Source organism: Puntigrus tetrazona, chromosome 11 (genome assembly GCF_018831695.1).
Source record: "Puntigrus tetrazona isolate hp1 chromosome 11, ASM1883169v1, whole genome shotgun sequence".
Lineage (NCBI taxonomy): Eukaryota > Metazoa > Chordata > Actinopteri > Cypriniformes > Cyprinidae > Puntigrus > Puntigrus tetrazona.
The window spans coordinates 390,916-408,415 of record NC_056709.1 but is presented as its reverse complement, the minus strand read 5'-3'; the positions used below and the strand labels follow the sequence as shown (position 1 = coordinate 408,415).

Below are 17,500 nucleotides of genomic sequence, written 5' to 3'. Positions count from 1 at the left end.
AAACCTGTTCGCTGGGGTTCAGTGATCTCTCAGATACTCTGTTTAGCTTTTAAGAGAAGCCCTTTTCATAAAGTTGTTTATATGATGAATATGAGTCCAGTGTGTGTTTGCTCCTGTCAGACTCTGATCACTCTGTGTCACTACGCCACGTCCCGTGACCCGCGTCAGTTCTGTGACCCGGACGAGTTCGTGCCGCGCCGCTGGCTGAGTCGGCCAGACGCTGGTCACCCGTTCGCCTCCCTGCCCTTCGGAGTGGGCAAGCGCAGCTGTGTCGGCCGGCGCATCGCTGAGCTGGAGGTCCACCTGGCCCTGGCCACACACACACACACACACACACACACACACACACACACACACACACACACACACACACACACTTACTGCCCGCTTCATCAGACTGAAGGAAGTGTAGATTCACGTCTGTACTGTAGAGGGCATCTCAAACTAATCACATAAACAATATGACGCAGGAGAAGAGATCAACACTGTTCACAAATAACTGAAATAAAACTGGTGTCTTTTTTTATCATTAAAAGTCAGTAGTGAAGACTTGGTTAATAAAATGGGTTTAAATGCATAAATGATATTAGTCTCATTTAAAGTGGTTGAACTAGGTACTGCAGTCTACTAATGAGACTTGAAGCACACACAGGTTGCCAGATCCATTTCGTTTGCCAGCTTCTGTGACTGAAATGAAATGCGCTGTGCTTTGCGACACCTGGCAACCAAGGGATGTCTGAAACACGATTGATTGGTTAAACAGACAGGGGGCGGAGTTTCACAAACCAAAACCGTGGCCGATGATATCTATAAACATACTAGAGTCAAGATCCTACATACAGCACCTTTAACATTTAATTGCTTCTTTTTTGGAGGAATGCTGATTTTAGTCTAGAACTACAGTAAGATCGTGTTCACACACAACACCTGGTTTCTCTCAACATGGCAACCCCAGAGCTGTCAGTCAGTGCATGGGAACCCGAGGAACTGGAGATAATTATTTTAAAACATAATAACTCAGATATTTCCTTCTAAAGTAAACCTTACTTGACCAAAAGTGCTTTATGTAAGTAGGCTTAGTTGATCTGGTGACTGGACCTCTGATGCACGGCTTGTTCTTCTCACAGATTTTAATGCACTTTGACGTGGAGCCGGCGGAGGAGAGCGAGCCGGTCCGGCCCATGACCAGGACTCTTCTGGTGCCTGAGAGACCGATCAACCTGCGCTTCATCGAGCGCTGAAGAGACGTCCGAGTGACTGGGTCAGAGACCGTCGCTGAGGGCCAGGAGGATGATGGGACGTCCTCTCCAGAATCCAGCTCAAGAACTCACCTGAGATCCATTAGATATCTGACCGAGACGAGCTGAAGAGGCCCAGAATCTGCTGCAACGTGAAGAACAGCTGAGGAGCAGTGTGTGTGTGTGTGTGTGTGTGTGTGTGTGTGTGTGTGTGTGTGTGTGTGTGTGTCCCTTCAGACTCCAGGGGCCTGTACCATGAAGCCAGTTTAGCTGGCTAGCCAAATAAGTTTCAGTTTAGTTCCCCAACTCGAGACCAAACCAGTTCCATGGTACCTGAAAGCCAGTGTTCGTCGCCGTAGTAACTTACACTCCACTCTAACCAGCGCCGGTTAAGTTCTGGTTTAGAGATCTCAAGCTGAAATTTGACCAATCAGCTTCAAGGAAAGTGACGCATCTCTGATGCAATAAAAGCCACTCCCCCAGCTTCTCTTACTCTGAATGAGAAAACTCTACACCGTAAACATTAAGATAAAATCATCTGATCTTTAGAGATGATCTCGATCCGTTACAAAAGCCAGCTTAGTTTAATAGTACTTATTAAGCTTTTATTTTAAATGAATATAAACATAGATAATATGCAATATATATACGTTTAGAATCAATCGCTGTGAACTAAATATGAGTTTAGATATTTTTGGTTTGGTTTTGTAAACTCTGTAACCCTGAGTCTGTTCACTAGACTGACGAGAACCCAGAAAGAACCGAAGGACCAGAATCAAGATACAGCTGTGTCTGGAGAAGTACTCCACTATACTCTACAGGGCAGCATTAGGGATTACCTTTGTGCCAAAAATCATTAGGATATTAAGCAAAGATTTTGTTTTGTTTTGTTTTTTTATTTATTCCTATCATAAATATATCAAGTTGATTTCTGATTAGTGATGAGCATTCCTAAGACCTTCATCTGAACAACTTTAAAGGTGTTTTTCTCAATATTTTTTTTCTTATTTTTCAGATAGTTGTATCTCAGACCAATCTCGTCTGATCCTAACAAACCTTTATTTATTCAGCTCTCAGGTGATGTTTTAATCTAGATTTGACTGGTTTTATGGTCCAGGGTCAGTCTTTTCTTGAACATCTCTGATGAAGTGTGGGTTATTACTTGATAAATCAGTGTATGTTGAATAAAAATGTTGTTTTGAGTAAACGGTTTCTACATCCTGTGTTCTTTCAGGCCAGCGGTCAAACACACTTTATTTCACTGTTCTTCCAGGAATATTACAAACATTTCAGATCTACTGTAATTATTATCATTCTGGCTGTATGATGTCCTTAACGACGTTCAAGGTGTCTTTAAAGAGTACAGTCAAGTACACTTTTACTACGGTCTTAGCTCTTTTTCCTAATTAAAACGAGGGCTTTCTGTTAAATAGTGAATCTAAACACACATGAATGAATACAATGTGCATCTTGCCTTTACAGAAACCTACAGCACCGTAATATAGAGTTTAATAAAACATACCTCTTTATCTGACTTCACTTACAATCAGTTCAGTGTTCATGATAATTATTGTATGAATATTAAATAGAACGGTTGAGAAATATTATATATATATACTTATAACTATTACATCACTAATATATTAAAATCTAATTTATAGCATTGATTTTGTACTTAGTACTAAAGGATCATTTGTAGTACATTGAGTGTACTTGACTGAGACTAAAATGTGCTTTTAACATCCTGTCTCTGTAGTTAACAGTGTAGTTTAGCACTTGTAGCACACTTGAACCCATTTTTGATACACCAGTGTGTGTGTGTGTGTGTGTCAGTCATCAGTACACAGCACACACACACACACACTTGATGTTTAAGACCTTATCACTGAATATTTACTCTGTAAAGACAAATTAAACATTAAACTAGTTTTTTGTACAAAATGTAAAACAAAGAGCCTAAGTTTGTGTTTTTTTAACATGTATAATACTTCAGGTTTTTAAGGATGTAGTGTGTTATAGTGAGGATGTGGAGGGATAAAAGAAATAAACACTCCTCAGAAATCTGACGATCAGTAAATAAAGAATGAAATCAAAAAAGCGAAGCACAAAGCAGTGTGTCTCGACTCGACTCGCAGGGTCTCTGGTGTTTTGGGCCCGCTGGCGCTCCGTACTCCGTGCCCCGCGGCGGTGATGACCGGAGACGCCGAGCACGTGTTCCCCGCAGAAGACGGTCTGTTCGAGGAGACGTTCGGCGCAGAAAACACCTACAGAGTCCACGGGCTGGACTTCCGGATCCGGCAGGATTACAGCGCGAGGCTGGGCGTGTCCGCGTCCGTCTGGGACTCCGTGAGAGAAACACAGACATCAGCTTCTGTGACGCGACCTAACGCGCAAAACTAACTTATCCTTCGATGTGCTAAAAAACTAACGTGACATTATATTATAACATACGTGCGCACGTGTGTTTTGACCATAAACAAAGTTTTGCAACAGTAGAACTGAATGCTTTTTGAGAACTATCACTTAAATGCATTTGAAAGCCGTTATGAACAGCTTCATTTAGAAAACAGGCTTATTCCACGAAAAACGGGAAAAGCATGAATTATGAACAGCGTTTCTTACTTGCGCTCACGTGGCGTTAAACCCCGCCCCCGGCCTGCAGAAGCGGGCGTGGCTAACGTGACCACGCCCCACAACGGCACTCATTGGCTCTTCCTCCTGAGTAGACGTCTCTAAAAGATGAGCGTTTTCACAAAGAGAAAAATTAAATCTGTTACCTGTTGATAGAAAGTCATCAAGCCAGGCAGTGGTGGACAACATTTTTTTTGGCACATGCGATTCAAGTTGAACTTTCTCCAACCATAAAACCAGTTTTGGTAGAACCCAATGATTAAACTATCTTTCAAGGTAATCACACAAATGAGAAAACTAGAAATGGCAAAAAGCAAACTCCTCTGTTTAGGAAAATAACATTTAGATAGTGTTACGACCCGCTTGCTCAAAGTTGTAACATACGATCAGGAAGTCTAACCAAAAAGTATGCATTTGATTGAATGAAATAATTACAGCAAAAAATATTAATAGTGGAAAATAAATGTCTAGGGATATTTAAAGAAAACAAAGACAACAACAAAACTTAAACATAATGTTAAAAATTCCAAAAGAAGAAAAAAAAAAAAAAAAAAAAGTCAGGACAAAAAGAGACACTCATGAGAAACCGTAAATGAACAAACTTTACTGATTAATTAATGAGTTGAAAACCAATAAAAATCTTGTCACTCATAACGTTCTGTCATCTTTACATGGATTAGACGCATAAGTCACTGGCCTTGTTTTGTCACAGGCTCTGCATTTATGTCAGTACTTCGAGAGCGAGTCTCTGGACCTCAGAGGGACGCGGGTCATAGAGCTGGGCGGAGGAACCGGACTGGTCGGCATAGTGGCTGCACGACTAGGTAAAGCTTTGATTTAACCGAAATCCTCAACATTCATCTGAACCCAAACTAAAGGGGAGCAGTCAGATTGAGTCTTGCTCACAGATGATCTTTGTTTGTCTCGTAGGAGCTCATGTGACCATCACAGACTTACCTTCGGCCGTCTCTCAGATCGAGAGGAACATTGCGGGGAACGTGCCTCTCTCAGGATGGCCCTCAGGGGCCCCTGCCGTGTCAGCTCTGTCCTGGGGCCTGGACCACCGCCGCTTCTCCTCCGGCTGGGACTTCGTGCTGGGCGCTGATATCGTCTACCTGCCAGAAAGCTTCCCTCTTCTCGTGGACACGCTGGCTCATCTGAGCCGGGACGGGGCCGTTGTGTTCCTGGCCTCAGCGATGCGCAGAGAACACGGCGCTCAGGACTTCTACGACCGCGTGTTACCTCAGGCGTTCAGCGTGGAGCTCGTGCAGAGAGACCCTGAGAACAACATCAATATTTACAAAGCCACTCTGAGATGAGCCGTCCAGACGTCGCTGGGAGGATTCAGTATGTACTATATTATGTGGTATATTGTACATGGCAGTGAATTGTTGCTCTCCATTAAATCCAAACTATTTTAAAGTTCTGGTGTGAAAATCGTAACAGTATTGAGGAGAACACATATACAGTAAGGCCATCATGTACTCCAATAATTGGTAATCCGATTAACGTTACATCAAACATTAGTTAGAGATTATCATCTAATTTAATTACTGTTTGTTTCTCAGTTGGTGGAAGGTGTTTGTGATGAGGAGTGTTTCGGTGAACTTCTCACCTGTAATCTGTTGAAGTCGCAATTCTTGAGAAGAATTCATTTAAAAAAACAAGCAAAAAAAAAGAACTACTCGGTGTGTTTTTGACTTGTAAAGAGGAGTTTAAGAAGCTGAAGGGACTGGATGAGCCGGATCAAGTGTGTTTAGAGTTTAATCAAATGGTCCTAAAGGAACTGAGTTTCGCTCCCTCGGTCTAACACTACTTACATTTCTTGCAGAAAATGCACAAATCTTACAGCATTTGAACTTTCACACTAATCAAACACACCTGAAGCAGATAATCAATTACTTCCAGGCAGGTGAGCTGGAGCTGAACACTTCCTGGACTGAACCTGGTGACCCCTGCTCTAGACCTACTATTGTAAAAGTGAAATATATTACAAAGGACTATTTATATAAAAAGCAAATATCTGTATTGGTGATTGCTAGAGCAATTGATTTTTTATCCATATTTTATCATTAATTAATTCATTTATATATTGATTGATTGTACAGGTCAAAAGTAACAGGTTCAAGCTTTATTCTGATCCCTCCACAGGGACAGCGCGGCACAATATGCTTAATATTTGTTTAATCAGATTGTACTGGTGATATGTAAAGGTGAACTAATGACACTGGATCAGACATCGGTAAATAAAAGGGAATTAGAGACATTTGTATTAACATATTTCATTAATGCATCATTTTTATTCAGTTTTAACTAATTATGATGAATGCTAAATTTGTTTTTTTGCAAGAGATATAAATGAATGCACATTCACATTTAGTCTAGAACTACACTGTATTCACACACAACGCCACACAGCAGGTGATGCTCCATTCACAAATTAATTTCTGAACTAATAGGTTGAGTGAAAGATTCAATGACTCGCTCATTAAGACACTTGTTACAGCAAAAAAGTCTTACTGTAAAATCCTTACCGCTAATACAGAGTGTCAAATATTGGTGTGGTGTCACTGGGGTTGTTGTTATTTCACTACACCCTAGTCTTGTACTGATAGCATACACACAGTGTTTTCTAACACAGGAGTAGAGACAGCTTTTGTTTTTGTTCAGTTCTCTAAAGTATTATCCTCAGATTCTCCTTCCTCTTCTGTGTTCAGTCTCTGATAAAGTAAGTCATTGTCTGCACTTTCAGACTGTTCCTCGTCCTCCGTCTCGGAGTCAGGAGCAGTGTGTCTGCGTATACGACTCACCGCGTCCCACAGAGACTCGGCGTGCTGGGTCTTTGGTTTTTGTTCACGGAGAGATGGAGTACAGAGTGAAACATCAGAAGGAACGTGTCCTGTCTGTGGGAGAGTTGAATCTTCGAAAGCTTCTGGAAGTGGAGTAGAAGACGGAGAGGGAGGTGAAGATGTCTGAACACTGGGAGAACCGGAGCACTGGGTGCTTTCTGGGTTAGTGAAAGATGTAGGCAGCGGCGGCTCGTTCTCGGTGTGAGAAACCACAGGAGAAATAGCTGATACATCCAAGGGTTTGGAAGCAGAGGTAAATGACAAATGAGGCGAAGAGCTCGACCTTCTGAGAGTCCTGGAACCCACACTGAAAGCTAAAGCATCTTTCATGCAATGTTCTGCACTTTTCCCAAGAACAGCTGTAGAGCAATCCAAAACAAGTTCTTGGTTATCATCTGAGAGGTTGTCTTCTGTTGGGTCTTTAGCATCTGTTTGGTTCTCATTATCCTTCTGTGTACTCTGCTCAACCACACTGTCCTCCAGTGCAAGTCCATGCCCTTGTTCTGTGGATTGATTCAAATATATGGTGGTCTTTTCAGATGTGGGTTTTGCATTTGAGAAATCCTCAAGGTCTTCGAGCACAGATTCAGGTTCTTGTGCAGCGGTTTGCTCTTCCACTTTCATTATGTTGAGGGTTTCCTGTACGCCATCATTACTCTCCGGTGTTGTCTCTCTCTGGGAATGTCCCAGCACCGGTTTATTTTCTTGCTCTTGCTGCCGATCAACAGTTGCTGCTATGGATGGAGATTGCTCAAACTCTTTTACTGGATGCACTTTGTGACTCTCACAGAAGCTGTAATGTTCTTCTGAAACGCTCTTGTGTGTCTGTACACTTGTCCTGGGATGCTCATGTGTTACTTCAAGAATGCCTCCTACTCTCTCATCCAAAGTAATGTTTTCAGGAGTCTCCTCCTGCACTGCGGCACTGCTGTGCTGCTTCTGCTCCTCGGTCACCTCTCTAGCACTTGGCGAAGGGTTCTCTTCTGTCAAACACACATACTGGACATGCTCTTTTTCTGGAAGAAGTACAAGCTCAACCTTGACAACAACACAGGTTGCGTCAATGAGCACAAGACTCTGTTGTTCATTTGTTGAGGGATTGCTAACTTCAGGCTCATTGTTTCTTGTTTGCTCAGGCATACCGGTCGAGGGATGCTGATATTTTGGTTCTTTCCACAATGGGAATTTCTCTATGATTTCCATGCATGGTCCGTCTGTCTGCATAGTTGACTTCTGGGCTAAATCGTTTGAGTCTGAGTCATTCCCTTGGACATAATATTGCAGCTCTTCCTTATTTTTATCTGGTTCTGTTGCATTACAGAGGTCCTGGATAGAACTGGATGTTTCATTTAGGGGTGCGTGCCCATACTCTCCAAACATTAAGGATTCATGGAGCTGCCCAACAGTTTTGTCCTTCTGCAAGCACACATCCTGATTGTGTCTGCTGTCATCACTGTGCTGAGGTGCATTTGTCTGCTCAGTAGTGAGTGTCTTGTAATCCGGCTTGCAGTCGGTTAACAGCGGTAACACATGAGATTTAAGTGGCTCCTCTGGAGAACTGGACAAGCCTGACACCTCTCCCATTCGGGAGACTAGACAAAACACAGTCTCGCTGCCTTTTCTTCTTGGGAGTTTGATCTGCTTTGTCCGAGTAATATCAGGATGGATCATCTGTGGAGACTCTCTGTACTGAAGCTGTGGTTTGGTGTTTATTGTTGTGTACTGCAGGACAGTGGATGTATTTAAGGCGTCCAGATAGCGTTGTCCATCCGTGATATCACTGTGATATCTCTCTGTGTTCTGTGTCTGGTCATTTTTTTGTAAATAATGTCCATTGTTTGGTGCAGGATGTGTTTCTGTCAGATCCGTAAAGGGTACGGTCCTACTCTCCTGAAATGCCCCTGCAGAGGTTTCAGGTGTTCCCGCTCTCTTCTCACCGTTCCTCGGGGAGCTGTATGCTGGTGGTGCCATGTAGGATGGAGGCTGTCTAAATGATCCTACTGGTAAAACACTCTCTGTATTTCTTGAATTCCGAGGGCTCCATTTCCACCATTGTTCCCCGATGAGCTCAGTTTTGTCTTTTTTCTGTGATGTTAAAGCAGTTGGCTGGAATTGTTCAGTAATGTCTGGACTAAGAGCCCACTGGCCACTTCCCATGTCTGAAGCACACCTAGATGACCTCCGCTCCCCAGACTCAAAGCGAAGTGGTTTTTTGGAAAGCGTACGAGTATAGCAGTCGGCGTAGGTTTGCATCACATTACGACTGTTCGCTCCAAAGTTTTCTCTTATTTCTCTGTAGTTCATTGGCCATGTGTTTTCCCACCCTTGGTCTCTTTCTGCATGCCTCCCTTTATCTGATCTCTGCTTTTCTATTGGTACACGATTGCTCACGTCACCAGTGTAATCAGATAATTCTCTGTGCGATAACTTGGTGTGTGAACAAAAATTTGCGATCGAGGGTATATCAGTCTGCTTGGTAAAGTCATAAATATCCTGAGTAGTTCTGGTTCCTGACGGCACCCATGTTTTTGGCTCAGCAGTTGAGCCCTTGTACTCCGACAGGTGCTGCAGGCGAGTGGATGTAGAAGGCTTGTGCTGATATCTGCTAGGAAAAACAAGAGTAATGTACAGGTTCAAGAAAAATTTTAACTGTTCTTGAACTCTCAATCGATCGCAGTCTGCTTGAACATGCCACCTAAACACTCACAGTGCTGAGAGGGAAAAGCTAACTGCATTGTAGGGTCAGCAAACCTAAAGTCTGACCTTAAAGGATTAGTTCACCCCAAAATCACCCCTAAAAATATAAGAAATACACATGTAACATATATGAACCCCCATATCGCATACATGAATCACAGGTGGAGCTGGGAAGGTGGAGCAAGCACTAGCTGAGTATTTAAATGTTGAGCAGTGATCTCATTGGCTGCTGATACAGGAGAGAACCAGTCAGGTGTGGCATATGATGATGTCATTACATCAGATTGGGTTAGACCTATCAGGCTGCACCATATAGATAATCTGGATTCTTATTGTCTTATAAATATTGTAAGGAGTTTTTAATTGTTATTGCAGCACGTTCTGTCGTGAATGTGAAACTACATCAGCGCCTCTCTCTGCTATTAATAATGCTGTCTTTAGAATATGAATGCAAATTATCTATATTTAAAACATTACAGTTGTGCGCATATCAATATCAACATTTGTTCTGCCACATTTTATATACGAGTCGAATCAGTTACTGAGTCCCAAACGTTTCTCTATACAGTATGCACTCATGCATTAATGTATTTAACCATGTAGCGACTTTTATAAGGTCATTTTGTTATTCATAATTAGAGACTGATAGCCCCTCCCCCTTTGCGAAGCGTTTAAAGCTGTGACAGTGGTGCATGAAGTATACAACATTCTACATTTATTATTTAAGAGCATCATCTGGGTGCATTATTTAGGGTGCACTTTCTTTTCAGTGTGAACACAATACATTACACATGAAATGTCAAATAATAGTGCATAAGTGTGCACTGTTTGTGTTCAGAACTGAATAGACTCTGGTTATTATCAAATTAAATGCAGCCAAATGTGAACCACAATGTTAAACATAATGTTTCAAACTCGTCTAATAACATGACAAACATTTCAATGAAATATTTTTATGAACTCACATGTGTGAAGAATGCCATCCGGGGAAAGTGCTGTACTTGGCATACAGTGGGTCCTTCAGGAAATCCATCTAGTATTCTTAAACAGGTCATAAACACGTATTCCTTTTGCTTTTAGTAGCAGAAGAATCATAGCAGAATAGTTTTTATTATACAGTAGTTTTTTGCATTAACTGTACAGGTGAAAGCATAGCAAAACTCAGAAAAACTATTAATGCACTGCTGATATTAGTCATGAAATGAAAGACGTGATGCAGGTTTACCGTGAACTAAACAGCACAGCGGAGACAGAGAGCTTTAAGTGAAGTGTGGCTGTGTATTTGAAGAGAGGCGTGGCCTTCGCAAGACTCCGCCCATTGGTCTAACTACAGCCCCTCTGAAGTCAACCCTAACAAATTAATTAAAAGTTGTGCAGTGAATCCTGCTCAAATGTAAACAGCCTCCACCACAGACTGTACATATATCACGTGTATACACACACACACGCGCACACACACGCACACACACACGGCTGGAATGTGTATCTCAGCACAAAAAGCGGTTTTCATTGTTTTTGTAACAAAGCCGTTGGACAGGAGCTACTGAAGCAACGCTGGACAGAAAAATGGTGTCATACGAAGAGAAAACACTTCTGAAAAACTGATGACTGTAATCACGAGTGGAAAACACTTCATCTTTATCACGCACACACACTTGTACAGGATGCTGGTCTTATAATAGTATGAGGTTTAGTGAGACTCTCCAATACATTCATCTAGTTTTGGAGAAATGAAGAATTCACATCCATTACCGAGACACAGACACAGTTCTGATGAAGAAACACACTCATCCTGATCTCCTGAGAGTGAGCACATGTATTTTTGGGCTGAGCTAATACTTTAATGATCTCTTAATGATCTAATTCTGTTTCCAGTGACGTTGATTCCTGACCGGTGAGTTTGCAGACAGTGTTATGATGCTCTGAATGGAAGTAATGCTGCCTTTCTCTGAAACTCTCCAGCGTAATCAACAGGCTTTTCTCTCTGAACTAAACTCTGGACATCAGCAGAGAGCAGAGGAAAGAGGGGATGTACATGTCTAATCATTTTACAAAGAGATGGCAAAGATACTGTGTTTTCATTGTTAAATCGGTGAGAGATGTGTTTCATCAAATTTGCAGCACAGCACAGTTTTATTTAAAGAAACAATAACAGCTTTGAAATTTCATTTCAAATTTATTTACATTTATTTACAGAAATGACATGAGACACGTGACAAAAGATGCATATTCAAAACATTACAATATAAAATATCACTATAAAGCCACGTTTCTCTTTATAAATGTGGTTTATGAACAAAAAGAGGTTTAAATGGCATGTCTTTTATTTTGAAGTCTGTTCAGTTCCTGTTTCCTGTCTGTCTGTAGTCTAGTTGTAGTTTTCACACCTGTTTCTTGTTTGCTCTTTTGTGTTTCTTGTTTGTCAGTGGATGTATTGTTGATATGTTCACTTCTGTTTCTTTGCCTTTTCTAATGTTTTCTTTTATTTAATAAAATTCATTGCACATGGATCCTATTCTTCATTTTCTTTGAGTATATATACAGTAGTTAGTGTCAAAGTTAGCATTCTTGTCTTAGTGATCCAGTTGAGATGATATACATATACCTGCAGTCATCATTTATATATATATGACTGCAGGTACATAAAGACCGATAGTTTTCCTGGTCAACTTCAGCAGGAAAGTGAATAAGAAGAATCTCTGGTGCAACTTTCCTTTATAGCGTCTTTTTTAAGCAGGTTAATGGGTTTAATTTGGTTATATAAGCTGCTTATATAACGTCTTGGAAAAAATTGGCAATATCACACGATAGCCAACATAGTCAGCAGGAAGTGAGCTCTTCTGTCAGCTCTAGAGGGGAAGTAGATGTGTTTCTCAATACTCTGACTTCGTCTCAAGATCAAGTGTATTACAGTAAAGCAAAGCCAATGCAAAACGACTTGATAAAAACCTTGAGAAGTGAGACGAGTCTTATCTCTGATGCGCAGCGCTTGTGAAGACAACACGACTCACAGCAGATTAAACAGTAAAAAATATGAGATTAAAGTAAGATTCATTAACATATATATTTAGAGGAAGTAACATGAAGAAGAAATGAAAGAACAAAAGCTTATCTGTTTCACTGTCTTGAAGTCGTGCTGCTATTAAATATCCTGTATAATGCATTATTTTCTTGTGTGTGTGTGTCTAGAGTATATATATATATATATATATATATATATATATATATATATATATATATATATATATATATATCATAGGAATTGAGACAATTCTAGATTCCTGTGGAAATCCAGGTGATACACTAGAGTTTTAAATATGAGTAACAATGTCCACAGTTAAAACAAAAACAGTTATCAGTTCATTGTATTTTAAATGTTGTTATAAATGTTTACGACAAGATAAATAGTCTTCATACTATTTCATGCTTTTATTCCTACTCCTGTATACACAGACTGTGCTGCTGGTTAATGTTAAAATATGACAAAGGATATCAGCTCTGTGAGGATTTCTGTATTTATCAGGTTCTGTTGCAAAACTCTTCCTTGAAAGATGAAAGATATGGCTTTTATCAACTGGTGTGCTTAGAGTAATAGTGTCTAGAGTAATAGTGTCTGGAGTAATAGAATCTAGAGTAATAGAATCTAGAGTAATAGTGTGTAGAGTAATAGAGTCTAGAGTAATAGTGTCTAGAGTAATAGTGTCTAGAGTAATAGTGTCTAGAGTAATAGAGTCTAGAGTAATAGTGTCTTGAGTAATAGTGTCTAGAGTAATAGTGTCTAGAGTAATAGTGTCTAGAGTAATAGAGTCTAGAGTAATAGTGTCTAGAGTAATAGTGTGTAGAGTAATAGTGTCTAGAGTAATAGTGTCTAGAGTAATAGTGTCTAGACTAGAGTAATAGTGTCTAGAGTAATAGTGTGTAGAGTAACAGTGTCTAGAGTAATAGTGTCTAGAGTAATAGTGTCTAGAGTAATAGTGTCTAGAGTAATAGTGTGTAGAGTAATAGAGTCTAGAGTAATAGAGTCTAGAGTAATAGTGTCTAGAGTAATAGTGTCTAGAGTAATAGTGTCTAGAGTAATAGTGTCTAGAGTAATAGTGTCTAGAGTAATAGTGTCTAGAGTAATAGAGTCTAGAGTAATAGTGTGTGGAGTAATAGAGTCTAGAGTAATAGTGTCTAGAGTAATAGTGTCTAGAGTAATAGAGTCTAGAGTAATAGTGTCTAGAGTAATAGTGTCTTGAGTAATAGAGTCTAGAGTAATAGTGTGTGGAGTAACAATGTTTAATGTAATGGTGTGTTTGCAAGGGTTGCTGGGAAGTCTATCTACTGGTGATTCTTCAGAAGGGAATTTTTGTACCATATGTACAGGATGAAGATGATGATAATGATGGTTTTTAAGTGAAATAGATAAAAACAGTGACTTGTTTAGTTGTTTTAACACAAAATATGAAAGTATAAGCCATCAGTTATTCCCAATCGGTGTGAAGATCGGTATTTTTCCTGAAAACAAAGATTTTTCATTTTATTCATTTCCTGTTATGTTTTGGGCTTTTTGCCAAATGCAGGTTTAAATCTAAACCCAACTCCATCCAAAGGAGCAAAGAGGTGAAACTCTCAAATAAAAATCTTGGTTAAGAACGAGAAAGCCTTCAAGTTGACTTGAATTTGTATAATTTTATAAAAAATCTATGTTTTAGTTTTGAAGCATCTTATGTATTTATTTTCTGTTTCGGTTATACTCAACCAGAGCTGAGTGACAAGGATTCCTGGATTCAGTGTGAAACCGGAGGCGTGGCCCCGCCCATCGCCCCGCCCCCTCGAGAGGCAGGACCCACCCGAAACCGCGGCCCCGTCCTCCGGCGGAGAAACTCTTGAAGACACGGACTCCTCGGACACTTTCTCTGGACGCTAAGAGAGTCTTTACGCGGGAGAAGATGCATTCCGGTAACCTGGAGAAGACGGGCTCCCTGAGGAAACGGACTCTGTCTCGAGGAATGAGCGAAGACGAGTCTCTGCGACACATCATCAGAGACGTGAGTCTGTCGTGACATCCATCACCTGCGAGACAAAGCCTCGGTGAAGCGCCTAACATTTACGTGATTATTAGTTTTACTGTGATTCTTGACGGTAAGGGCGTCGTGTGTCTAAGAGCACTCCCTCCGGTGATGCTGAGTCTCGCGAGGATTTCAAGATGTTTTTTTCAGACGCGATACAACGATTTAACCGGATTTATCCGAGCTGTCCGCGATTATCTTCTCGATTTACCGACTGAAAGCAGATATTAATGTCGTCGACCGAAGGAGATTGTCGAAATCCTGTGGTTTTATCCAGAAAGTACGGCGAGGTTGATCAGCTTCGAGGAGATCTGTTTATACGAGCTGCCTGAGATTTCAACATCCTTCTCAAAAACACTTCACCTGTGATCTAGAGGACATGAAGCAGCGTTTTATTCTTATTAATGCTCTTTTTATTTAAAGCGAGGGGTCTGTCGCTCCATCAAACATCTACTTCTGATATTCTCGCTTCAAAATGTGATAAAACAATGTTAGTGAAGCCAAAATAATTATTATAAAATGTAATATTAGCTGAATATCACACAGTATGTATGTGTTGTTTGCTGGAGGTCATCAGTCAAGATGCAGTCTTTATTAAAAAACCTGATTTAAAGGAACTGGTTTACTTTGGTGACTAGTTCTCTCTATTAACTAACTACTACCTTTTTTAGCTAGTAGGGTAGTTGTTTAGACTTGGAGCGAATTAATGTTCATGTACAATAAGACTTTAAAAAATAATATTTAAGAGTGCTAGTAAACAGGCTGTAATATGCTAGTAATAACCACGGTAATAAACAGCTAGTTAATAGCGAGAATGGGTCTTTAAACTAAAGTGTTTCCAACGCGTTTAAAAGGATTTAAGGAATAAAGAACAATTAATAACAGTAAAATGAAAAAAACATATCATTTAGGCAATTTTGTTTACATCAAAGTCATAATTTAGTAATAAAAGGCTCTTTTCTGACCTTCATCGCTGCGATGACTTCAACTTCTTTGAATATACATTAAAAAACTACATTTTTACTATTACAGCTTTCAGTTTATTATAGCACTCTATATGAACCTGATCTATAATAATCAGACCTGAACATGTCATCAATATCTCAACCAGCTAGTTAACAAAGTTGGCAGAAGTGAAGTGAAGTCTGCACTAGTTTAGAGTTCAAGACACTTTCCTAAAGGTTTTCTGTCAATCCCTTTATAATCCACATGCAGAAAACAGTACAAACTGTTACTTAGAGCTCCTTTGAACGCTTCATTACGGTTTTGTTAAAAACACACTTCATGGGGTCACGTGGCTCCGTGTTTCAGTGTGTGCCGTCTTCTAAGTCTGTGGTTGTCTGATGGTCGTTGTGGTCCGGCAGGCGGAGGAGTCCCGCAGCGACAGCAGATACGGCTCGCTAAGAAGAGGACAGCGGCAGGACAGTCACGTCAGTACCCAGACGACCCTTCACGCATTACAACCCTTCCTCTGGTTTTGTGTAGTGATGTACACGTGTGTCTGTTTTTCAGAGTGAAGATGATCTGCTTTCTGAGAACATAGAAGAGGTACGTGACGTGATCTGAATCATGACGGGTGTGTCTGGACTCTCCCGAACACCGGAGCGCTTTAGAAACTGGTTTAAGGACAGGATTGACGCTGTAGCAGTGTGTTTAGACTGAAGTAGTTTTCAGACGATGAAAGTCAGAAGATGCTTGTGGTGCTTAAACACTGTTGCTTCAGCCTCCTTGTAGGTTTGTTGAATCCATTTAACGCGTATGAGACTAATAAGACTTGTTACAACGACTGACTCGTAATGAACCAGTCCTTCTTATAAACAAAGGTGGAATAGACTTAGTTGAACTGAGATGAATCATCACAGTCATAGTTCCTCAGAGTCTTAAGAGGATCACAAGGCCGTCTTCTCCAGAGCAAGGCGTAAAACATGACTCTCCAGAAGAGAAAACAAAGTAAAGGTGACTCAGACATTCAGTGCAGTGGTACAATCATTATATCTCAGTTTGGAGGAGAAACATGGTTTTATGTTTTGTGGAGCTTAAGCCATGTTTGGCCCTAAGTTTCCTTTATTTTCTGACAACACTTACAACGTTACCCTGATATTATCCATGAACTAAAGCTGTCTTCACAATTATATGAATGTCTTAGTGAATAATAAGACACATTTTCTCTGATAGGACTTTTGGTTTATATTCAGAATTATTTGATAATTTGTTATAAAAGGCTATGATTAAGATTGAAGAACTTGGTCTGTGACGATGAATCTCCTGAAAATATTTGATCATGAAACATGCATGAATTGTGAAAGTTTGTCTATGCAGGACTTTTGGTTGGTGTTAGTAAACAGCATTGAAACTTAGCCCCTCCTTGTGGGCGGGCTCAGCACTGTCAGAAGCCACGCCCCCGCCTCTGACATCATCTCAGCTGACACACAGGATCACATGAGAGTGATGAGCACACTTATTCATGCATAGACAATATTTGTGTGTGAGTGTGTGAGTGTGTGTGTGAGTGTGTGTGTGTGTGTGTGTGTGTGTGAGTGTGTGTGTGTGTGTGTGTGTGTGTGTGTGTGTGTGAGTGTGAGTGTGAGTGTGTGTGTGTGTGTGTGTGTGTGTGTGTGTGTGTGTGTGTGTGTGTGTGTGTGTGTGTGTGTGTGTGTGTGAGTGTGTGTGTGAGTGTGTGTGTGTGTGTGTGTGTGTGAGTGTGTGTGTGTGTGTGTGTGTGTGTGTGTGTGTGTGTGTGTGTGTGTGTGTGTGTGTGTGTGTGTGTGTGTGTGTGTGTGTGTGTGTGTGTGTGTGTGTGTGTGTGTGTGTGTGTGTGTGTGTGTGTGTGTGTGTGTGTGTGTGTGTGTGTGTGTGTGTGTGTGTGTGTGAGTGTGTGTGTGTGTGTGTGTGTGTGTGTGTGTGTGTGTGTGTGTGTGTGTGTGTGTGTGTGTGTGTGTGTGTGTGTGTGTGTGTGTGTGTGTGTGTGTGTGTGTGTGTGTGTGTGTGTGTGTGTGTGTGTGTGTGAGTGTGTGTGTGTGTGTGTGTGTGTGTG

At 40.8% G+C, this 17,500-nt stretch overlaps 4 protein-coding genes and 1 long non-coding RNA gene across 5 annotated transcripts in view; 3 read left to right on the top strand and 2 right to left on the bottom strand.

Annotated features, from left to right (window-relative positions):
• LOC122353667 (25-hydroxyvitamin D-1 alpha hydroxylase, mitochondrial) overlaps positions 1-2,395 on the top strand; it is a 6,565-nt gene extending 4,170 nt beyond the window's left edge. The window contains exons 8-9 of the mRNA XM_043251540.1: positions 121-315; positions 1,125-2,395. Coding sequence (XP_043107475.1) covers positions 121-315; positions 1,125-1,241 — 312 coding nt within the window. The 3' untranslated portion in view covers positions 1,242-2,395. The remainder of the gene's footprint in view (positions 1-120; positions 316-1,124) is intronic.
• A 609-nt stretch (positions 2,396-3,004) lies between these two features.
• LOC122353669 (EEF1A lysine methyltransferase 3-like) lies at positions 3,005-5,476 on the top strand. The gene is made up of 3 exons (XM_043251542.1): positions 3,005-3,584; positions 4,582-4,693; positions 4,800-5,476. The coding sequence occupies exons 1-3, from the start codon at positions 3,429-3,431 to the stop codon at positions 5,186-5,188; spliced, it is 657 nt and encodes a 218-aa protein (XP_043107477.1). The 5' UTR covers positions 3,005-3,428; the 3' UTR covers positions 5,189-5,476.
• On the bottom strand, positions 3,446-4,964 carry LOC122353670. The gene is made up of 3 exons (XR_006252044.1): positions 4,827-4,964; positions 3,861-3,970; positions 3,446-3,580 (listed from the first exon to the last, which is right to left on the bottom strand). It is a non-coding gene; the product is annotated as an uncharacterized LOC122353670 (long non-coding RNA).
• si:ch211-159e12.5 lies at positions 5,008-11,225 on the bottom strand. The gene is made up of 3 exons (XM_043251538.1): positions 10,381-11,225; positions 5,485-9,320; positions 5,008-5,147 (listed from the first exon to the last, which is right to left on the bottom strand). The coding sequence occupies exons 1-2, from the start codon at positions 10,446-10,448 to the stop codon at positions 6,536-6,538; spliced, it is 2,853 nt and encodes a 950-aa protein (XP_043107473.1). The 5' UTR covers positions 10,449-11,225; the 3' UTR covers positions 5,008-5,147; positions 5,485-6,535.
• A 3,004-nt stretch (positions 11,226-14,229) lies between these two features.
• The window catches only part of si:ch1073-456m8.1 (retinitis pigmentosa 1-like 1 protein), an 8,153-nt gene continuing 4,882 nt past the window's right edge, over positions 14,230-17,500 (top strand). Inside the window, exons 1-3 of the mRNA XM_043252461.1 lie at positions 14,230-14,445; positions 15,831-15,896; positions 15,979-16,014. Of these exons, the coding sequence (XP_043108396.1) occupies positions 14,347-14,445; positions 15,831-15,896; positions 15,979-16,014 (201 nt within the window). The 5' untranslated portion in view covers positions 14,230-14,346. The remainder of the gene's footprint in view (positions 14,446-15,830; positions 15,897-15,978; positions 16,015-17,500) is intronic.

Coding starts and splice junctions, on each gene's coding strand:
- LOC122353669 (XM_043251542.1), top strand. CDS start 3,429: ATGACCGGAGACGCCGAGCACGTGTTCCCCGCAGAAGACGGTCTGTTC. Junction 3,585..4,581: donor CCGCGTCCGTCTGGGACTCC/GTGAGAGAAACA, acceptor GTTTTGTCACAG/GCTCTGCATTTATGTCAGTA. Junction 4,694..4,799: donor CATAGTGGCTGCACGACTAG/GTAAAGCTTTGA, acceptor TTTGTCTCGTAG/GAGCTCATGTGACCATCACA.
- si:ch211-159e12.5 (XM_043251538.1), bottom strand. CDS start 10,448: ATGGATTTCCTGAAGGACCCACTGTATGCCAAGTACAGCACTTTCCCC. Junction 9,321..10,380: donor GGATGGCATTCTTCACACAT/GTGAGTTCATAA, acceptor TTTTCCTAGCAG/ATATCAGCACAAGCCTTCTA.